The following is an 18829-nucleotide window of genomic DNA, read 5'->3' as shown; positions in this document are numbered from 1 at the left end:
ACCATGTAATTTAGGAACTTGGCTTGATTTTTTTGGAAGCAATAGTGGATGAGAAAGTGATGAGAACCTGAGGATGCCATCCATGTTCTTGCTTTATGTCAGTTACAAGGCAGCCATCATATAAAGATAAGCCTCTATATGTCCTGTTTTAGGACCATAATCAACATCAGGCATTGGTAGAAAACTTAAAAAATGACCAACCGAGACCATTAAATGTTAGGAAAATATTAACTTGTTGTAATAAATGAAGTGAGAAGTAAGGCCGTAATCACTAAAGTCTCCCTCTGGTAGAAGTTAGAAATATGTTGAGCAGCATCTTGACTACATCTATTACTTTAATACTGTCTATATCTACATTTTTATTATGTGTACCTTTCTTCTCAGGCTGCGGACAGAAGTTGGTGTTGCAGGCTTGGGACACTGAGGGTCTGAAATGGAGACCACAGCCAGGTGCAGGCTTCCCCTGAACTAGACATTGCACCATCCTGGCCTGCACCCCTCCTCCACATGTCACTGTGCACTGCAGAGAACAAAGAAACACACCCTCAATGTTGGATACCATGAATCTCATTCAAATTGAATAGATCACTGGCATAAACTATTAACAAAGCAGAAACTGCTCCAGTTATGTAATCCTGCTTTATGTTAACTAACCTGAGACCATGGAGATGAGTGCCATTCGGGCTTAAGGTGAGGTTGAGGTTGTGGGAGGGGCTGGGGTGGATAGGTGTGAGGATGCGTCCTCCATCGTTGGACAGGTGTGGTTGTGCGGACTGGGCAATCAGACAGGACACAGGGCCTCTGCAGCTCTACCGTGGGTTTGGGTACATGATGGCACTTCTTGGCAGCAAGTTCTCTGTATTTTCCTGCAGCATCCTTTATCAGAAAGAGATATTATATTATGAGATGCTGATGCAAGAATCTTTGTAGTCTAATACAATGAATAGCATTTGTCAGACATATTAGCTGGGGACTGAGCATTAGGATTTAAGTAAACAATTATATATACACACCTTCTCAGCGCACTTGATGAGGCGCGCCTGATAGCCTCGACCACACGTTACTGAACACTGAACATTGAAAAAGACAGAAGGAGACAGAGGTTATTTATAGCTAAAGTGAACTATTACTGCCTTGTTAACTTTATTTTCATATTTCATGCCAGGTATTATAACTGCTGTTGAATCACCTCTTGCCAGGTGGAGACAAACCACTGGACCTTGCGTTGTTTCTGGCAGCGTTTCATGAAGCAGGATTCTTGACTGGTGGGTTTAGGCAGGCTCCCACACAGGCTGTCTGGCAGCGTGTGTGTCTGGGCACCTGGGTTGGCACTCATACACAGCACAGTCCTCTTCTTCAAGCCATTGCCACACTTACGCGAGCACTGCCAAACCAAAAGCAACATGTTCATGATGATATGTAAAACTCTGTCTTTATCAGTGGTAGATCATCCAAGCACACCCCTCATTGTTTTTAGAGGTAGCTTTTTTTGGCACAAACAATTGATCAAAATTAAGCCAAAGTTTATTTGACTTGTGACGCTAGAAAGACCTTAATAAGCCAACTGTGCACGGAAAGGCTTTCAGTGTAGCTACTATACAGTATTTTCATATTCTCCACACAATGTCTCACTGTGCTCTACTTCCTTAATAATTCCTTTGAGGTCATCCAACAGTTCCCCCAGTATACGTTTTGTTTCAGGGCTCACATCTCATGACACGGTCCAAATCAAAACCTTGAAAGAGTTTCACTACAGCATATAAACATAAACACGGGGCCGTGACGCACTACACCACGCCACTGAGTACCAAAGATGAAGTAAACTGGACACCATTTGTGCCATGTAGTTAGGGATATTAGGGGTAAAATGGCAGTTAAAAAGTTTAACAGTGAGACAAGTCACCACACACAATGTATAGGAATTGGACGGGGAACAAAACACAAAAGGTCTCAGTGGGCACATTTATAGTTTAAAGCCACTGAGATCACTGTCATAAAATGTGGTGAAGCCATCAAGACCAGGGTCTACTTAACAACACAGTGTGTAGGGCTCATGAGTGTGCAGCTTTGAAGTGTTTTTTCCATTCGCCAAAGAGGCACATGTTTTACCTGTGACCATGGTCCAGTGATCCAGACTGGCGGACAGCTGTGTGTTTTGCAAGCCTGCCTCCTGACTGGAGTGGGCTGGACGCAGAGAGAGTCAGCCAGGGCGTCTGTGTTGGTCTGGCTGGTTCTTTGGATGCACTGGACCTGCCGAGTCTGCTCCCCTCCTCCACAGCTCCGGCTGCATATCCCCCAGTCTCCCACAGACCAGCTGGGACAACACAACACAAGGCCGCTGAGTCAACATGAACAGCTCCTCAATCACTTATACAGACTGTGGGAATCCATGAATGATACCAGGGCAGTACTAGCAGACCCCCTGTGTTGCATCAAAGCTGTGTCTCTTAAAAGCGACTGTCAAGGCAAGAATGTAATGTAGTATCCTTATTAATTGTGCTAACTTAGCTGCTGTTAACAGGTCAAGGCAGAGTGAATATTTTGCACCCTAACACATACTGTATTATAGCTTTGTGAGACTTCATGGGATGGTGATGTCCGGCACTGAGGAGTGCTGTAGGCTTAACTCTACAAGGTGTTAGGCAGTTGTTCATGGATGACAGGTTTCAGCCAAAACACCAGGCTTTTAAACTGTAACCTAAACCCCACTGCAAAATTGTAAACCCCATGCTTGCCCAAACTCAGCCCTCATCACCACTAAAACTAAACATCACCACATATTTCTTTCATTATTACCTCCATTTGTACTAAAAAGTCCAAATATGTTGGTGTTTGCAAAAATATGACAAGCTCGAAAAAGCCCTATTTTAATGCACCTCAGCTTGGGGCAGTACACTTTATATAATGTTTATCATTAAAAACAAATCTCAGTAGTATATCTTTGGTTTCCTAATCCCCAAGCTGACTTTCTCTCTTCCATAAAGCCTCCATACATCTAATCCAAATGACCCCAAACTCAAGGTGCCGGCAGCTCAATCCTTCATCACATACTTTGTCATCCTCACTCTAAACTCACCCCAATGTACCCACCCAGCCTCCGAAGATCTAACAACTCCGAAACATTGCTGTCAGTACTTTGAGTTGTATATATGAAGAGTGTAAACTGTATTTGCAGTAATTTGGCGTATCACTCGCTTGGAATGTTGTATAAGGTGAACAAGAAGAGTATAGCTGTAATGGGCACTGTGCAAGGACCATTAAATCTAAATAAATACAAAGGGAGAAAATCCATTTGGTCTTACATTATGTCATATAGTCAGAAGGAAGATACACAGTGCAGTTTCATCAAATCATAAGGGCAATGTAAAATTTCTATTCAGTTGTTTTTAGGTGAGTATACATGTAGCATATTTAAATACACTGATGTAGTATTTTTTAGCATTAGCTAGGTCTTAATGATGTCAAGAACTAACTAACGATAAAGCATGTTTTAGAGGCACATGCTTACATTTTTGTATCCCGTCATTCATAATTTGGTCACCAATACAGTAGGTATACAGATATTACACATGCATAATAATATTAACCCTATCTAGACAGGGATGTGTAAGGAAATTACATTCCACCACTGCCAGTTAGTGGTTAGCTGTTATCATGGATTCATTATGTAAGAATATTTATCATCTTGTTACAGTGTGACATCATATTATCACACTTAATGACATACACTTCTGGCTCACTTGCACTACTTAGTAACCTCTCCAATATCACATTCTGCACAGAACAGTAAAAAAAGAGCCATCTGACCTACAGTGGTTGAAAGACTTTAATAAGAGCTTTAATTAACACTGTTGGGTATTTACTTGTACTGTGGATTTATCACGCTTATGACTTCACAGGAATGTGCACGGGCAGGATTAAAGCCATATCAAGTTATAGACAGGCTTATGGTCTTTGCCTTGCCAGCTAACATAAAGTGTGGTTAGAGGATGAGTAAGCATCACACTCTCTGGACAGAAGCATGGAGGGTGGTGGTGGTGGGAGGTATCAGGTATCCTGCAGACATCGTGTCAGATAACCTTTGAGGTCTGAATGACGCTGTCTACATGCACACCGGTTGGTATTAAATAACCTGTGACCAGTGTTTATGGCTCTGTGTGCTTGAACCTTTCACATGCATGCATGCATGCATGCATTTATTTATTTAATTATTTGCTTATATCAGCGCACAGCCACAGAATGATATCATGACCTAAATGTGAGCGGGCATAGGAAACCTTTTTTTTTTTCTTTCCATGATGTAATGTGCATTCCGTCCAACTCACTCGGTGCGGACGCAGCAAAATGAAATACAACGACACGGCCTCAGAATAGCACGAGATGGACTGATGAGTACAGCCAGCCAGTCTAGTCTACCATGCTCTTATTCTTATTTCTTCTTATCTTATTTATTACAAGCCATTATTCTCCCATCATGGCCCATCGAATGTTAGCACACATACGCAAACACACATTCACGTGCATGCAGGCGCACCAAAGCAGCTCCAGCTGTAGGAGATGAGTGTAAACAGTTGTGAGATTACTTTACAGCCCCCATTATCACTGCTTCCTCAGCTCAGTGTAAACACGCAAATCCATTAGAAGAGTAAATGCTGATAGGAGTGGTGTGTGTGTGTGTGTGTGTGTAACTCTGTAAGTGGTGGAGAGTGTGTGAGAGTAGGTAAGTGAGAGGAAAGAAAACAAAGTGGAAAGAGGAACATCCATGAGTAGCTGTGTTGGAATCTGAACATATTTATACACGGTGTTTAAATATACAGACACAGGACAGACGGATGAGCAGACAGACAGACAGACAGTGTAGAGAGTGTTTGTCATGCTGCCACAGCACCCCACAAATCCCTGTTGAGAGATTGGAAGTGCTGCGACCTGAGCACAACTTAAACTGAATGACAGCTATCCTTGGCTGACCGCTGGGTGGTACCAGTGTATGTATGTGTGTGTGTGTGTGTGTGTGCGGTTAAACAGGGTTGAACAGGTCACAGAGGAAAAAGAAAGACGTCACATCAAAGGGTCCAGGCCATTAGACATATGTTTACAGCCAAGTCTGAAGCCACCCAGGTAATAGACACTGCAGAGGGGGACTTATAACAGTAGGATGGATGAAGGGTGGGACAGAATGACCCTAGAACTGACCCCGAAGGCTTCACCTATGCCTCTGTTGTGTGTGTGTGTGAGTGTGGGAAGGAAACTAACAGACAGACAGTCAGAAACTAAGGACAGATTTTGGATGAATGCCTTCTGCGATCCATTTACGAAGAGCCTAATTACATTTTCCACTGTAAGCGTTGCATAGAAACATAATACACAGTATTTATATGTAGTAATATGTCAATTTGTGTTATCTGACAAATATACATTAAACTATTCTATTATATTCAACATGTTTGGAGTGCATTAAATGAGTGCATGAGTATTAATAACATGAGCATGAGTGGTTTCCTTACCATTTCTGCCTTGCCTCCCTCAAGTAAATTGATTGCATATATACCAACCTATAGTTAATAACAGAGCCACGTATCAATAACATACAAATGTCCTTTCACATGTTGGTTTCTGCATGTGTTCAATGCAATTCAATGCAGCATTTAAAATGTTATTGGTTCCACTGCTTTCACAGATCACCATGTCAATGTATGTATGTATATCTCAGCTGAGCAGTGAAAGATTCCAGATCTTTTTTCATTTATTCAACATCTTAAAGTAATATTTGTGTGCATTTCAAAACCGCTTGGTAACCGTAATTACACTCCTATAGTTAAAAGACTTTAAACTAGACTGCAGGTGGAATGAAGTGGTAGCCATGCTAACATAACAACTCTCTGAGCATACACTTTTTTTTATTTAGCCTGGGTGGGAATCATCTGTGCAGTGAAAACAAAATTGGAATGACTACATAATATACAACACATAACCACACATGATGACACAAGAAGCATGCCCTCATTACTTAAAACGCCTGACCTTGCAAAGCTCTGGAAGACTTTGAGATTTCCTGTCAATGCGATCACTACTTTATGTCAGTGAATATGAGACAGCTCTGTGGTCATCGTGCAACATTTTCCAGGGATACCTGTTCCAAAACGGAGACATACACAAGCTGAGCTAGAAGGAAATATTCAGGCAGTGACAGTCAACTATGAAGAAGGGAAAGAAAATCCCCCTTTGAACAGCTGTTGGTTACAATAAAACACGAGATAAATTCTAACATAATTCCATGATTTAAGGGAAGATTACATAATGTTGGTACCCTGTACCATATCCATGAGAAAATTGAGCAGGTGTTGGGACACCACAAGTGCAGATTAAGATGACTTTATAAGCAAGAGGGGGATTCCAATGAGAAACACTGAGGACAACAAAGATGTTCCAAGAATGGATTTGACTATGCAGTATTACTAGGAGATTGTTGTGGTTTGAGACTGCACTGGTTTTGGGGTGGAGTGCAGTATAGGGACACTTAAACTGTCTTTGAGCCTCAGAGTAACTGGACCACTGTTCCTGCCCTGCCCTGTCGTCTCCCTCTGTGTGTGTCAGACAGCAGCTGATGTCCAGCCGTTCTACCATCTTGTAACAATAGCAAATGTGTGCAGAACTTTTTGTGTTTCTCACACCTCTGTTTAAAAGTTCTATTTCATTTTTCCTTATTTTTAGAATTCAAGTAAACAATCATGCAGAAATTTCCAGTGAAGGAAAAGGCTTTATAGTGCCTCGCTCTTGCACGGCCTTCTAATGTTTAGTGATTATATGAACTCTTAAAGCATTTTAATAGCTTGGTTTGGCCACAACATAACAAAAGACATTTAAATGCAGGACACAAAGTCACATTTGGACATAACCGCATAACAGAATTCTTCTGGACATGCGCATGCAACACTCACTGAGATGAAGTCAGTGTCTCAGCTAAAACCCCTCTCTGCTCATAAATCAAGGCACAACTTGTCAGCAGTGTCCCCTTCATTTGCAAGAGTTTGGCTGATATTTCAGACCATTGCTAAGGGTGTACATGGGAATACACAGAATAGAGGCACCAAGGAACTGACGCCTCAACAGCAGCTGTCAAAAGCCTTGAGATAATTTCACGTTATTCCTCGAAATACAGGCATAGCTCTGAAACTATAGCACTGTAAAGGTCTCTTTAATTACAGAATCATGATTTGTTTTCAACTAAAGATAACCAAGCAGTTTTTTGGTTATGCTCATTTTTTTTGTGTGTGAATCTTGTTATTGTATTCCATAGAAGCTGTGAACAATATGTGTCAAACTCTAGAAAGGCTTCTCGCCATGCCAAAGAAGTAAACATCATTCATCTTTACCATATGTTGCACTGGTAACCTTCTCTATAGGCCCAGGAGATCACTTCTGCGTGATATCTTAGAAGTTATTACTCCAACTACAAATACACTCAAGGGAGCTAATGCATCAGCTGCAGCTGTTGGAAAGATGTACTGTATCTCAGTTAGTTTCTGCACACACTTGACTGGTATTTAAAGCTTCTGTGGCCAATAAACTCTATACACACTGTATGTGTAACCTTTGAAATACCCATACAGTGTGTTTTCTCTTTTATATGGCTGCGCACATTTTTTTTCAAGAAATAGTTTTAGTTTAAATAGTTTTTAAATGAAACCTTATCACTAGAAACAAAGTCATTCATTAAAACCACTGTTATCCCAAGTGTGTCTTTCACTGATATGTTTTCTGGCCATGGTTTTACCATACGTGACACTGTCCAGAGCAGCACACAGACGAGGGAGGGAGGGAGGGAGGGACATTTCCCTTGTGTGTGTGTGTGTGTGTGTGTTCATATATGTTCTGCCTGTCAACGGGTGAACCACTCCCAATGATGTCCACAGCATCCGACCATGTTGACTGATCTTTGATCCTCTGCCTTGGCCCTGAGTGACAGTGACCAAACCAACTGAGCTTTGCCAAGATCCTTCAGAACCGCACCCTGAAACCACACAATCATCATGGGTCCTGCTCCTACACTCTATGTCTGGTATTGCCATTCATCATAGAGAAATATTTGTGCCACTCGAGGTGACATTTCAATACGTCCGGGAATGATTGCTTGTCCACAATCTGGAAGTGAACCTCAGCATATGATAACATTTCTGATTTCCCATATGTGAATTGGTTTTGGACCTGTGTAAACTTATGGGAAAATCACCAGAGTTTGGAAGTGAACCAGCATGTCCTTTCGAATTTTGCACACAACAGAGAGCTACGCATCAAAAACAAAAAAAAAGCTGTAGGTGGGTCCTGATATGGCCAGAGAACTTGTGTTATGTTATGAGTTTGTGTCCCACAGTGATGCTGCATGTTAAGAGGTTTACAAGTCCTTGGCCTGCTGTTTTAAACAAACACAGAAGCTAACCAGTCCTGACAGGTCGTGAGGTATCATGCTGGTCTGGATGAAGACACGAACAGAATGTCCGATGGAACTTCCCATTCTTTGCTGTGTCTTGCACACATGTTTTTTTTTGGATAGAATGCAAGTTATTTTTCATTAAAAGGGAGGAAAATGTCGTCATCACCGAACAGGTGCTTTAATAGGCTGGAAAAGGGTGGAGATTACCGTTCATTCACTTTATTATGAGGAGACGGTGTGGGAAGTTCAGAAGAGTTGACTCAACCAATAAACAGCTCTTCTGACACTGCATGTGAAGAAATTACAGCGCAGATGTGTAGGTGTTGTAGACCAGTAACATATGTGGAGAGTGAGAAAGGTGAAAAGGACAGAAGGTAGAGACACAAAGGACTAAACCCCAGAGAAAAGACTAATAGGAAAAAAAAATCAAGAACACTAAAAGTGATGTCCATGAGATCATCTCTTATTAAGTTAATGTTAAATCCTTTCTTTTGCAAGTTATCACCCTCCATAGCATCTAAACATGTACATGTATGAACAAACTCTTGTAACTATTCTCAGCAGTACACTATCCTATCCTTGGGCAGCAGTGGCTCAGTGGTAGAGCAGGGTTGTCCAATAACCGGAAGGTTGGTGGTTCAATCCCTAGTCATTGTTGTGTGTCCTTGGGCAAGGCACTTTACCTGCATTGCCTCCAGTGCACTCACTGGTGTGTGGCGCTCTTTGCTGGGCAGCCTTAAGCAATTTCCCTGATGGGATTATTAAAGTATTTCAAAATCAAAAAAAAAAAACATCAAGCTGATTCTAGGTAAACCCATTGGACAACTAAATAAGTATCATGCCCTGAAGTCCAGAAGTGTAGGAGGGCCAAACATTTTTGTCGTTTTCCATCCAAAGTATGTATCAGGAAAATATGAGGAAATGTCTGCACAGTTAAAATACCATTTTAATGATGTCCAGACTGAGAGCCAGTTATTAAAACCAGAGCAGAGATATACTGATGACGTCATTTACAAACGTAAGAACCACAAATTATCACTGACTTTACTGAGCTGAATGAGTTGTAATAACTAATCTCATCTTCATAACGACGGTTTGGAGCTGTGTTAGTAGCTCTGTGTGGCTGCACAGTCGTGTTTGAGCAGAGCGGCATTGATAGCATGTTAACAAGAATGGCCGATGGTGGACATTGACACATAGCCACTGTGAATTGTGAATGAATGAGCCAATGAATGACTGAATTCACACAGACACTGGATAAACACAACAAAAAGTACAGTGGTTCTTACCTGGCAGGACATGGTTGGGTGTTACAGGGCATCAGTCCAGTAGCTGGTCTTGATCTGGGATTGCAGTATGACACATTCACCTGCACTCTCAAGTCTTTGTAGCATGCTGACTTGGTGTTCATTTGGCCTGCATGGGTCAGAGAGCAATAATTTCAGGCATATCATATTTAAAGAAAAACCTCATTTTCTTTATGAGTCTTTTTTTAAAATAACATCTAACTACGGCATCCTACAAAAAAAGAATTTGATTCAAGTGAAACTTGAATCCCAGCTTAATGGATCCCTTGGCCTTAGGCAAGGTCAATCTGCACATTTGAACTCATACAGGTCACAAAATCAGTCACACTCTTTAATAAAGCAAACTAGCCCAACCCATCACGACCTACAATCAGGACACAGAGGGGTGGAGGTGCTTAGGGTGGACTCCACCAGACCAGGGTGGGGAACTTTAACCTGCAGGGTCAATCAATAGGAACTCTACACTGGGGGCTTTGTTCATGGTCATGAAACCAAGCAAGTGCACAAATACACAAACACATCTATATGAGAATACACACATGTGTGCATACAGACCTTTGTCCTTTAACCTCTGGCCACAAATTACCTGCCTAGGACACTACGGCAGTCTTTGCCTGTGTATTAGTATAATACCAGGTCTCTGATGGGACAAAGACCACTGGCGTGCATGTGTGTGCTTGCTAGCTGTGTGTGTGTGTGTAATAGTGGGTCTCCAAAAGAACAAGAAGAGATCCCACCAGGTCCTAACAAGAGCCTCTAATGTCCCCTCAGTAATAATGGGAATGTTCTCCTCTCCATTTAACCTGCAGCTAAAAGCCTTATTATAGGTCAGAGTAGCCAGACTAAGCTTTAGCTGCTTGTCGGTTGATCTACAACCTGCCCTCTTCATCTAGTGCCTGGCCCAGATTTAGATTACAGGCAATCTGCCCTTTTTCATCAGTGGCATAGACTTTAAAAGAAAACTCTTCTCAACAAAAAGATTGTGCTTATACCTCCGGCACATGTTGCTGAGCACTGGGAGCGAATGATGGCCCATGTGTAATTGTGTTTGATGTGATTCTTCATCAGCTTCTCATCAGTTTTCTTTTGAGTATATTCCCATCGTACTCCTGGATTCCAGCCCTGCAACAATATCTAAAGGAAAAACAACATGGTGGTCATTCATCTTTAATCAAGACTTGAAGAAGTTTAAAGGAAGATAAATTACCTCAATGACCAGTGTCTCATTGGTGGGACCAACTGATATGAGGCTCTCTGGTCTGTTATACGGTCTCTTGTACTCAAAAATAGTTCCAGCGATGGGGTGTCGGCCTGGCCAGTCCACTGTCCAGTGTCCATTAAGGTAGTACCGTCTCTGGGTGTCCCTGACAGCCAGGTAGGAGCTAGACGTATTCAGTTCCACCACACGGATACTTCGAGCTCCTGCTGGGATGGTTACCACTCCATAGTATTCTGAGAGAGAGAGAGAGAGAGAGAGAGAGAGAGAGAGAGAGGGAGGACATTTTGCAAACAGTTGTTTCCTGCTGGTCATTTAGAAGAATGTAATTATGGCAAAAACCTAGCAAATGAGCAACAAAATTGATGACCTACGGTTAGTGTAATGCTGCTTTGTGTAGTGTCCTTTGTATATCTTGCAGGTGGAGTTGTCGCCTTTACACACTCCGCAAGTGTCAAGCACAGCCGTGGAGCCCAAAACACGGTCACAGCCTACTTTCTGTGGAAGAAAAACATCATCGCTTTTAATGACAAAGCAGTCCATAAAATGAAGAATTACATCATGCTACACGTTCGATTACAAACAGTTGAAAAACTACAAACATTTATTCTGCACTCGATGACAGCAAGAAAATAAGGGCGTCTTTTGATGTTCCCTAATGCTAAATCCATTCTCACACTTTGCAGCGCAGCTAATATTACCTCACACAGTCCGTCAATACAGACATTCGAGCTGTCCTGTGAGCAAAGTGTCCCATCCTTAACTTTGCTGGCCAGGGCGAAGAAGAAATCATAGCCCTCAGCAAAGCAGTACAGCTTGCAGACATCTTGATCTGAAAGAAGAGTAAACCACAGGCTGAGCAGGGAACGTTCAGGACTTTTCCATCCGTTGTTGTAAAACTTGTCTCACCATCCACTCTTGTATACGGTCTCCAGGTGTAGTACCATCCTCTGAACTGTTTGCTGTTGAATTCAGCACACTGTTGAGCTCTGTAGTCAACGGTGTTTGGAGGACAATCCTCAGTATTACAGAGTTTGTATGATCTTGTGGGGCCATCACAGAACTTTCCTCCATATGAAGGTCTGCAGAGATAAAATAGTTGTTTTCATTGATTCAGCACATCTTCTATGTGCTTGCATGTGGTTGCAAAACATTGACATAATTCTCTCTAAAGGAAGAAAATGCTAAAGAACTCTCTTCTCCCGATTTGCAGACTGAGCTAGATTTAAACTGTGCTGTTACAAAGAACATTGAACTTCATTGTCCACTCATGACTAATTCATGAGTGTTCTTTAATGGCTGTGTGTGAGTGGGCCTTTGTGAAGGCTTCTCAAATCACAGGTGTTTATCCCGGGGCTATGTTCTTTAAAAAAAAAAAATCCCTTCCACAGGACAATTACAGCTTCTATAAGCCTTCCAATCACATTGTCACTTGTCTCTCTCTCACTCTCAGGTTCCTTACTTTCATATCTCTACATTTCATCTTTCACTTTTTTAATCCCTTTTCTGTCATCTCCCCTTTTCTAACCTGCCACCACTACCATCTTTCCTCTCCTCCCTCTTTCTTCTCATCACTCTCTGTCTAATTTAGCCCGCCACTTGTCAGGATCTTGGCATGAAATGATAAAAAAGGAGGTCCTGGCATTTGGGACAAGGGGCCCCTGACTGACTGACTAATCCTGAGTGACTGATGAGTAGCGGACTAAGTGAGCAGATAAGTGATGAAGCGACAAACCCATGTGAACGATCTTCACTATTTTAATCACATCTTAATATACTCTTGGCCACTTGTCAAACAATCACTGACACTACGGTTTATCTCGGCCTGTTATAAGAAGTTTGAAGGTCTCTGCATTATGATGAGGTTAGCCTAGCCTAGCATACAGATATTTAACTTTTTTATTATTTATTAATTTAACTTTAACACTTTCTTTCAAGCACACTGGAGCCTCATCCACTCACTGAGTTTAGATAATCACCTCATAAATAATGGTCGTGGTACCAGTCTATGAGTTCCTGAGTTGCAGATATTTACATTCTTGCTGTTCTTATCTTCACTAACATACACTGCAGCTGCTGTTAAATATGGACTTTGTTGCCCTACCTGGGGTTGTTGCACTGCCTTTCTCGATAGGTAACTCCACTCTCGCAGCTCCGTGAACAGGCAGACCAGGCAGACCACTCTGACCAGCGTCCATGCTGAGGCCTGGGACCCTCGTCGCCCTGCTTCACACACTGGCCCCTACGGCACCACTGAGTGTAAAAAAAAAGAAAAGAACAGTGAATGAGAAGGATGCAAAGGAGTGGAGGCCCAAACATGCAAAACACAGGCTTCGGTCCAGACTTAGTTACATGCTCAGAGTCAGTGAAACTCCAGTTGTGCTACCTTTTGGACCTTGTCTACCCTGAACTGTCATCAGCTAGAAATAATAGAGCGAAGCCAAACAAAAAGGAAATGTGGAAAAACTGTCTCATGTCTGAAAAGGACAGTGAAGTAATACTGTGCTATTGTTATATTAGTATTGTCATAGTCTGCATTAATTTGCCCATATCATGCATTAAAACCTGTTGCAATACTCACTTAATGCAAACAAATCACGATTCAAAAAAATAAATAAATGCCAAGTCAGACTTCTTTCTTTTTTATTTAAATCTGCCTTTATATTTGTAAACCTGGGGCATGTTCTTACACACATTGTTTAGGTTACTGATGAGTGTGCAGACAGCCATGTGCACATGCACACACACCACTTCACCAGTTGCTTCTTTTTGGCCTGTAGAGAGGAACTTCACTGTGGTGTACAATTACCTTCTTATAGGATCCACACCCCCTCTGGGTCACGCTTCTAACCCTAAACCCTTCCAAAATGTGCTCCATGAGGCAATCAGGCAAGACATAAGGAGGAATAGTAAACTAAATTTTGGGAGTGCAGTTTTTTTACACAGTACTGCATGATATGATGGAACATCAACACATCACACCTTCCTGACTCTATTGAATTTACAGTATACAGTGTACTTTAAAAAAAATAAGACTGAGTCATTAACCAACAACAAACACATCCCAAGGTCCAAAATGAGCAGCACTTCACTCAGAAATCCCTAAAATGTAACGTGAGAGGCGAAACACAACCTAGATTAAAGCAACATTATGTCACTGCTGTTTCCTGGTACAGTTATGAGTTGGATTTGTGAATGTCAAGATGACATCAGTCCAATACATTGAACTGCTGTCCTTTGAGTGAACACAGGAACCTGTGCAAACACGCACACACACACACACACGGTGCACTCGTGCAAGGGGCATAACATCAGCTGTTCTTGTTCTCATTGTGTGTTCATGCCTGCACTTGAGAAACACACTAGTACAAGCAAAACTCTCTCTCTCACACACACACACACACACACCGCTCCAACTAATCTCATGGTCCTTGACTAAGAACTAGAACAGCTGATTTCCCCTCAGTTTTTTCCCCCTGCGGCTGAGTGCCATGGATTCCTATGCGAGCTTGTCATTGTTTGTGTTCAGCTAATTGTCCCGTGGAGGGGAGAGGGCGAGATTAAAGTTCAATATATTGAGAGGCAAATGTCGATGAGAGGCTGTCAGGGGAGCGAGGGTAAAAGAGAGAGCGAGCCTTGGGGGAGAATCATCTTGAAGGAAAAAGAAACAAAGAATAAATAAAGTTTGCAGATTGCTTTTTGGCCCCAGTCCCAATGGCATATTTCTGCCACATCAGCAACAAACCAACTGCAGCTGCTCGTCGAGGTGAAATTATAGAAGGGGAGCGTGGTACCTCTATCAGCTGCACTCAAATAAACTGAAATATAATAAAGTTTTCCAAATCCTTTACTTAGCTTACAAGTAAGTTTAACAGTCTGCTGGGACAATGACATTGTTGTGTAATTGTGTCATTAATGTAGTGTCACTCGGTTCAAGCCTTTTGTATTGGAATAGACAGACTCAGAGGAAGTATTAGCAGTATATAACAGTAAAATGCTCTGTAAATGTATCTTCACTGTATAAATGATTGTTACTTTTTGTTCCATGCAATTTACTGCCTGAGCTCTGTGGTATCCCTCAGAGGAGGGATGCGTGTGTTTGTGTACTTTTACAAGCTTGACCCCCTCTCATGCTAAATCGCATAGTTCTAATGTTAAGCAGAAACACTGAAACTGATGCATTAAGAGGAACATTTACTCATTCTATATTAATCGGAAAGCTGTCACTTTTAATGCTCTTGCTGGGAGTTGTGTTGCTTTCTCAGCATTTCTCACCAACACCTCAAGGAATTGTTTGTGAGAAGCTCTTGTTTGGTGTTATTTGGTAAGATGTTGCCATGGAGCAGCACACCGACAAAACAAAGCAAGGCTTTTTCAAAAGACGTATCAATCGTAGGATCATTTGTGTTCCTTTGGCTAAAGTGGAACAAAGGTTATCGCAGTGATGGTATGATTAAAGGGTAACTCTCCCTTTTGAATAGAAGGTTCTTTTCCCCTCCCCAACAACATGATTAATGAGATGCTGAAGAAGGAGGTATCTAGCTGCATGCTCCTGCTATAGCTGTTGGAGGTGTCTTTGGTATGACCACTTGAATTGCCTCAAAGGCGACGGATTAAAAAAAAAAGTCCAATAGAAGTCGGTGGTTCCCATGCCACTCATGTGATGCCATTCTTGAGGTGAAAAAAAGCCTGTGCAGTGTATCACTGATCCCCATTTACCTCACACACACATACACAAAAACACGTGTTAAGTCACCATATCAGGGCCACAGGCAGAGCCTTCAGCAGCTGGCATGAATTTGGTCTCACATTTCCTCCCAACACGGTGGCACCAAAGAGCCTTGCAGATATCCTGGTGGAACAACATTAGAAAAGGGGAAAGTGTCATTTATATGGAGCTGATGACAACACGAGACAATCAGGATCCTCCTCACAACAATAAATTATGATAACATTATTATTTTGCCCCTTAAGTGCTATTAAACCTTGTTAAACCTCTGGAATCTATCGTGTATCTCCACAATATGTATGCCTCAGTAGCTAGGATAACATTTTAAAAGAATTCTGGAGGATTCTGCTCCAGCTCGTCTTCATTCATTCATTCATTCATTCATTTATTTATTCATTCATTCATTCATTCTGCTGTCAGAATATAACAAGTCAAACACACTTCTTCGTCAAGATGAAGACAAACTATTAAACAGGCACAATTGCCTTACCAAACTCACATGATGTCATGGCTGTGCTTCTCAGCAGTGGTCTAAAAATTCAGATGGGAGCACCCGGTGGTTTCCCTGCTCGGATTTCCTGAGAAACAGAGCCTGCTACTTTTTTTGCCATGTCTACTCTGTTACTATCTTGAATGACTATATCAGATTTTGACAACTCAGTGCAGATGCTGACAGGCACCTCAGCCTCGGTTTGTTACTGCCAAAAGCCATGATGGAACTCATCCCAAGGCCTGTTCGTCCAGCTGTTTTGCTTGCTCAGGGCTTTTGTAGCAGTGAAAATGCCACAAAGAGGGAAGGAGCTCACAGAGACATGATGGACGGAGTGTGACAAAAAAAAAAAATCAAACACCTAGCTTGTATACATTATTTTTTCCAATGGTAACCCATCTCTATTTAACCACTCACACCATGGAGAGTATCACTTGTCTCCTCCTGTGGTACCTTATCTCTACTACGCCTGCCAAAAATTTCCATGAAATATGAATTCATTACACAATGAAGTGCACCACTGAGGTATTTTTTATGAGTAACAAGTGCCTGGAGAGACAGTGAGCCTGATGACTTCTTAGAGAGTTTTGGGGTTCTGTGCACCTTGCTGCTACCAGCTGCACGAACATATGTTATGGCTCAAGGTGTCGGCTGTCTTGGAAAGTTGGTATTACTGTTAATATGTTGGGGAATTTGATTGTGCATAAGCTCTTTAATTGGGTTGTGGGGACTTGAACTTCCATTCTTTCACAAGCAAAGGCAGGCAAACCTGTTGCTCCACTTTTTCATTTTTACCGGATTCTTTCCATGTGAGTGGTGAATCTTTCTTAATATATTATTTGCATTCATTTCAATAACTTAAATTTAGATTTTGTAAGCAAATCCTGGGATATCTAGTAGTGAGACAATGGGAGAGCAACAGGGAGAGATTCCCATTGGCAATGCTCCAGTGTATATTTAGTCATCTGTCCCAGTGAGTATTTCATGGGCATGGGTATTATAACTCTTGCTGTTTGTTTTTTGTGTGTGTGTGTGTGTTAGAGACGAAGCCTATGCATGCATATCAGAGAATGTTTCTTTTGTCCTTCCTCTTTCCTTCTCTTTTTCTTCCATCTTTCCCCTACCTCAGTCACCCCATCCTAGATTCAATTGCTTTCTCTGTTTTTCCTTAGAAACAGTACATCTGATTTTTAAAAACCAATTAAACACTTGGGCTGTACAGTGCTGACACAACTGGATTTTATGCATGGAATCAAAATCAAATTTACCTTTTTAAAATCGAGGGTGCAGAGTTTGGCCTTCTCCCCAAACTGCCATTTGCATTGTGTGTCTGCATCGTACAGCTCGCCAGGCAGCTTCTCTGGGTACCGATACTCCTTGACTGCTTTGGGTTCATCTGATAGGCATAATGCCTGTGCAGAACTGGAGCAACAAGAGAGAAAATATATAGGAAAAGGCCAGATAACGAGGGCACAAGAAAATGAAGTGAACAGAAGACCACAGCATGGAGGGAGGGGGGAGGTCAAAAGGTCAGGGGAGGACAGGAGATTAAAGGAAAACAGGTGAAAAGACAACGATCGGTAATCTCTGAACATTTTCTGTGTTATAACCTGTGTCGATTGAGACAAAAATGTAGCTGTTGCCACCACATAAAGTAGATGGTATAAAAGAATCCCTGCTGTGCACACAAAAAGTCCCCGACAGCGATCATGTGCCCATGTTTCCAACGCTGGGACAACCTTAAAGTGTTGCTATGGTAACATAACAGTGTGCCAAAACCTGAATGTAATAGTTTCAATGCATCAGACACTCAATTATGACAGACATAACAAAGTCCTTGCCCATATCGCTCATATCCTAACACCAGCAGGGGGGTTCCCAATGTTAACTGATATCACGGTTACTATACAGAGATGTTTTACAGCTTAAACACTACAGTCACGGGAATATAATACAGGAATATGGTGGAAAGAGCATAAAAAGGCAAAATATGTTGGAATGGTTCATTGTGTTAGTGAGTGGTCCTGATTACTTTAGCAGAGTGTGTGCGTGTGTGTGTGTGATGTGTATGAGATCTTCCATCGCTTTATGGGCCCCAATGTGTCTCTACAGAGAACAATGGCTGCTCTGCTATATGCTGATATTCTTGTCTGATATTATTGTCAACCTAATGAGGTTTTCCTGAAAAATACATTACAGCAGATGCATGCATGTACACATATGGGCAAGGATGCATGGGCACAGAGATCAAATGAAGTTCATAACAAAGCGTTTTCCTTTAAAATGAAAGCTGTAAGCAGGCATTTTTCCAGCTGCATCTCCACATGTTCATGGGGATGGGGACGCCACGTTGTATGTACCCCGACCAGACTCCTTTTTCTCTACTCTCTCCTTACTCTACCTTTGTGGCTGTATCCATCCTATGTTTCTATGCTGTCAGGCAAAAGGTCTATCCTTGTTGCATTAGCATAAATGTAACCATGTGTCTTATTTGGCGGATGTTTTATCAACCAAGCGTAGCATTTTTTTATGAGGACGTGTTGCTGAATTTACCTGCTACCATGTGTTCTTTTCTTATTTATACTAAGTTAATGTACTGATAAGGTCTTGTTACTTTAACACAGCCAGATTAGCTGTGTCATTGCTCCCAGTGAGA

General features: G+C 41.8%; 1 protein-coding gene across 1 annotated transcript in view; it reads right to left on the bottom strand.

Moving 5' to 3' along the window:
- Positions 1-18829, bottom strand: part of adamts16 (ADAM metallopeptidase with thrombospondin type 1 motif, 16) — a 39275-nt gene that overhangs the window by 1143 nt on the left and 19303 nt on the right. Inside the window, exons 10-23 of the mRNA XM_028425670.1 lie at positions 17442-17595; positions 15711-15806; positions 13059-13207; positions 11864-12036; positions 11656-11786; positions 11329-11452; positions 10946-11190; positions 10731-10872; positions 9721-9847; positions 2110-2314; positions 1190-1384; positions 1014-1070; positions 655-876; positions 373-520 (exon numbers count right to left, since the gene is read on the bottom strand). Coding sequence (XP_028281471.1) covers positions 373-520; positions 655-876; positions 1014-1070; positions 1190-1384; positions 2110-2314; positions 9721-9847; positions 10731-10872; positions 10946-11190; positions 11329-11452; positions 11656-11786; positions 11864-12036; positions 13059-13207; positions 15711-15806; positions 17442-17595 — 2168 coding nt within the window. The remainder of the gene's footprint in view (positions 1-372; positions 521-654; positions 877-1013; positions 1071-1189; positions 1385-2109; positions 2315-9720; positions 9848-10730; positions 10873-10945; positions 11191-11328; positions 11453-11655; positions 11787-11863; positions 12037-13058; positions 13208-15710; positions 15807-17441; positions 17596-18829) is intronic.

This window comes from Parambassis ranga, chromosome 16 (genome assembly GCF_900634625.1).
Source record: "Parambassis ranga chromosome 16, fParRan2.1, whole genome shotgun sequence".
In the NCBI taxonomy this organism is placed as follows: domain Eukaryota; kingdom Metazoa; phylum Chordata; class Actinopteri; family Ambassidae; genus Parambassis; species Parambassis ranga.
Note: the sequence above shows the minus strand (reverse complement) of the source record. Positions and strands in the feature narration are given on the sequence as shown.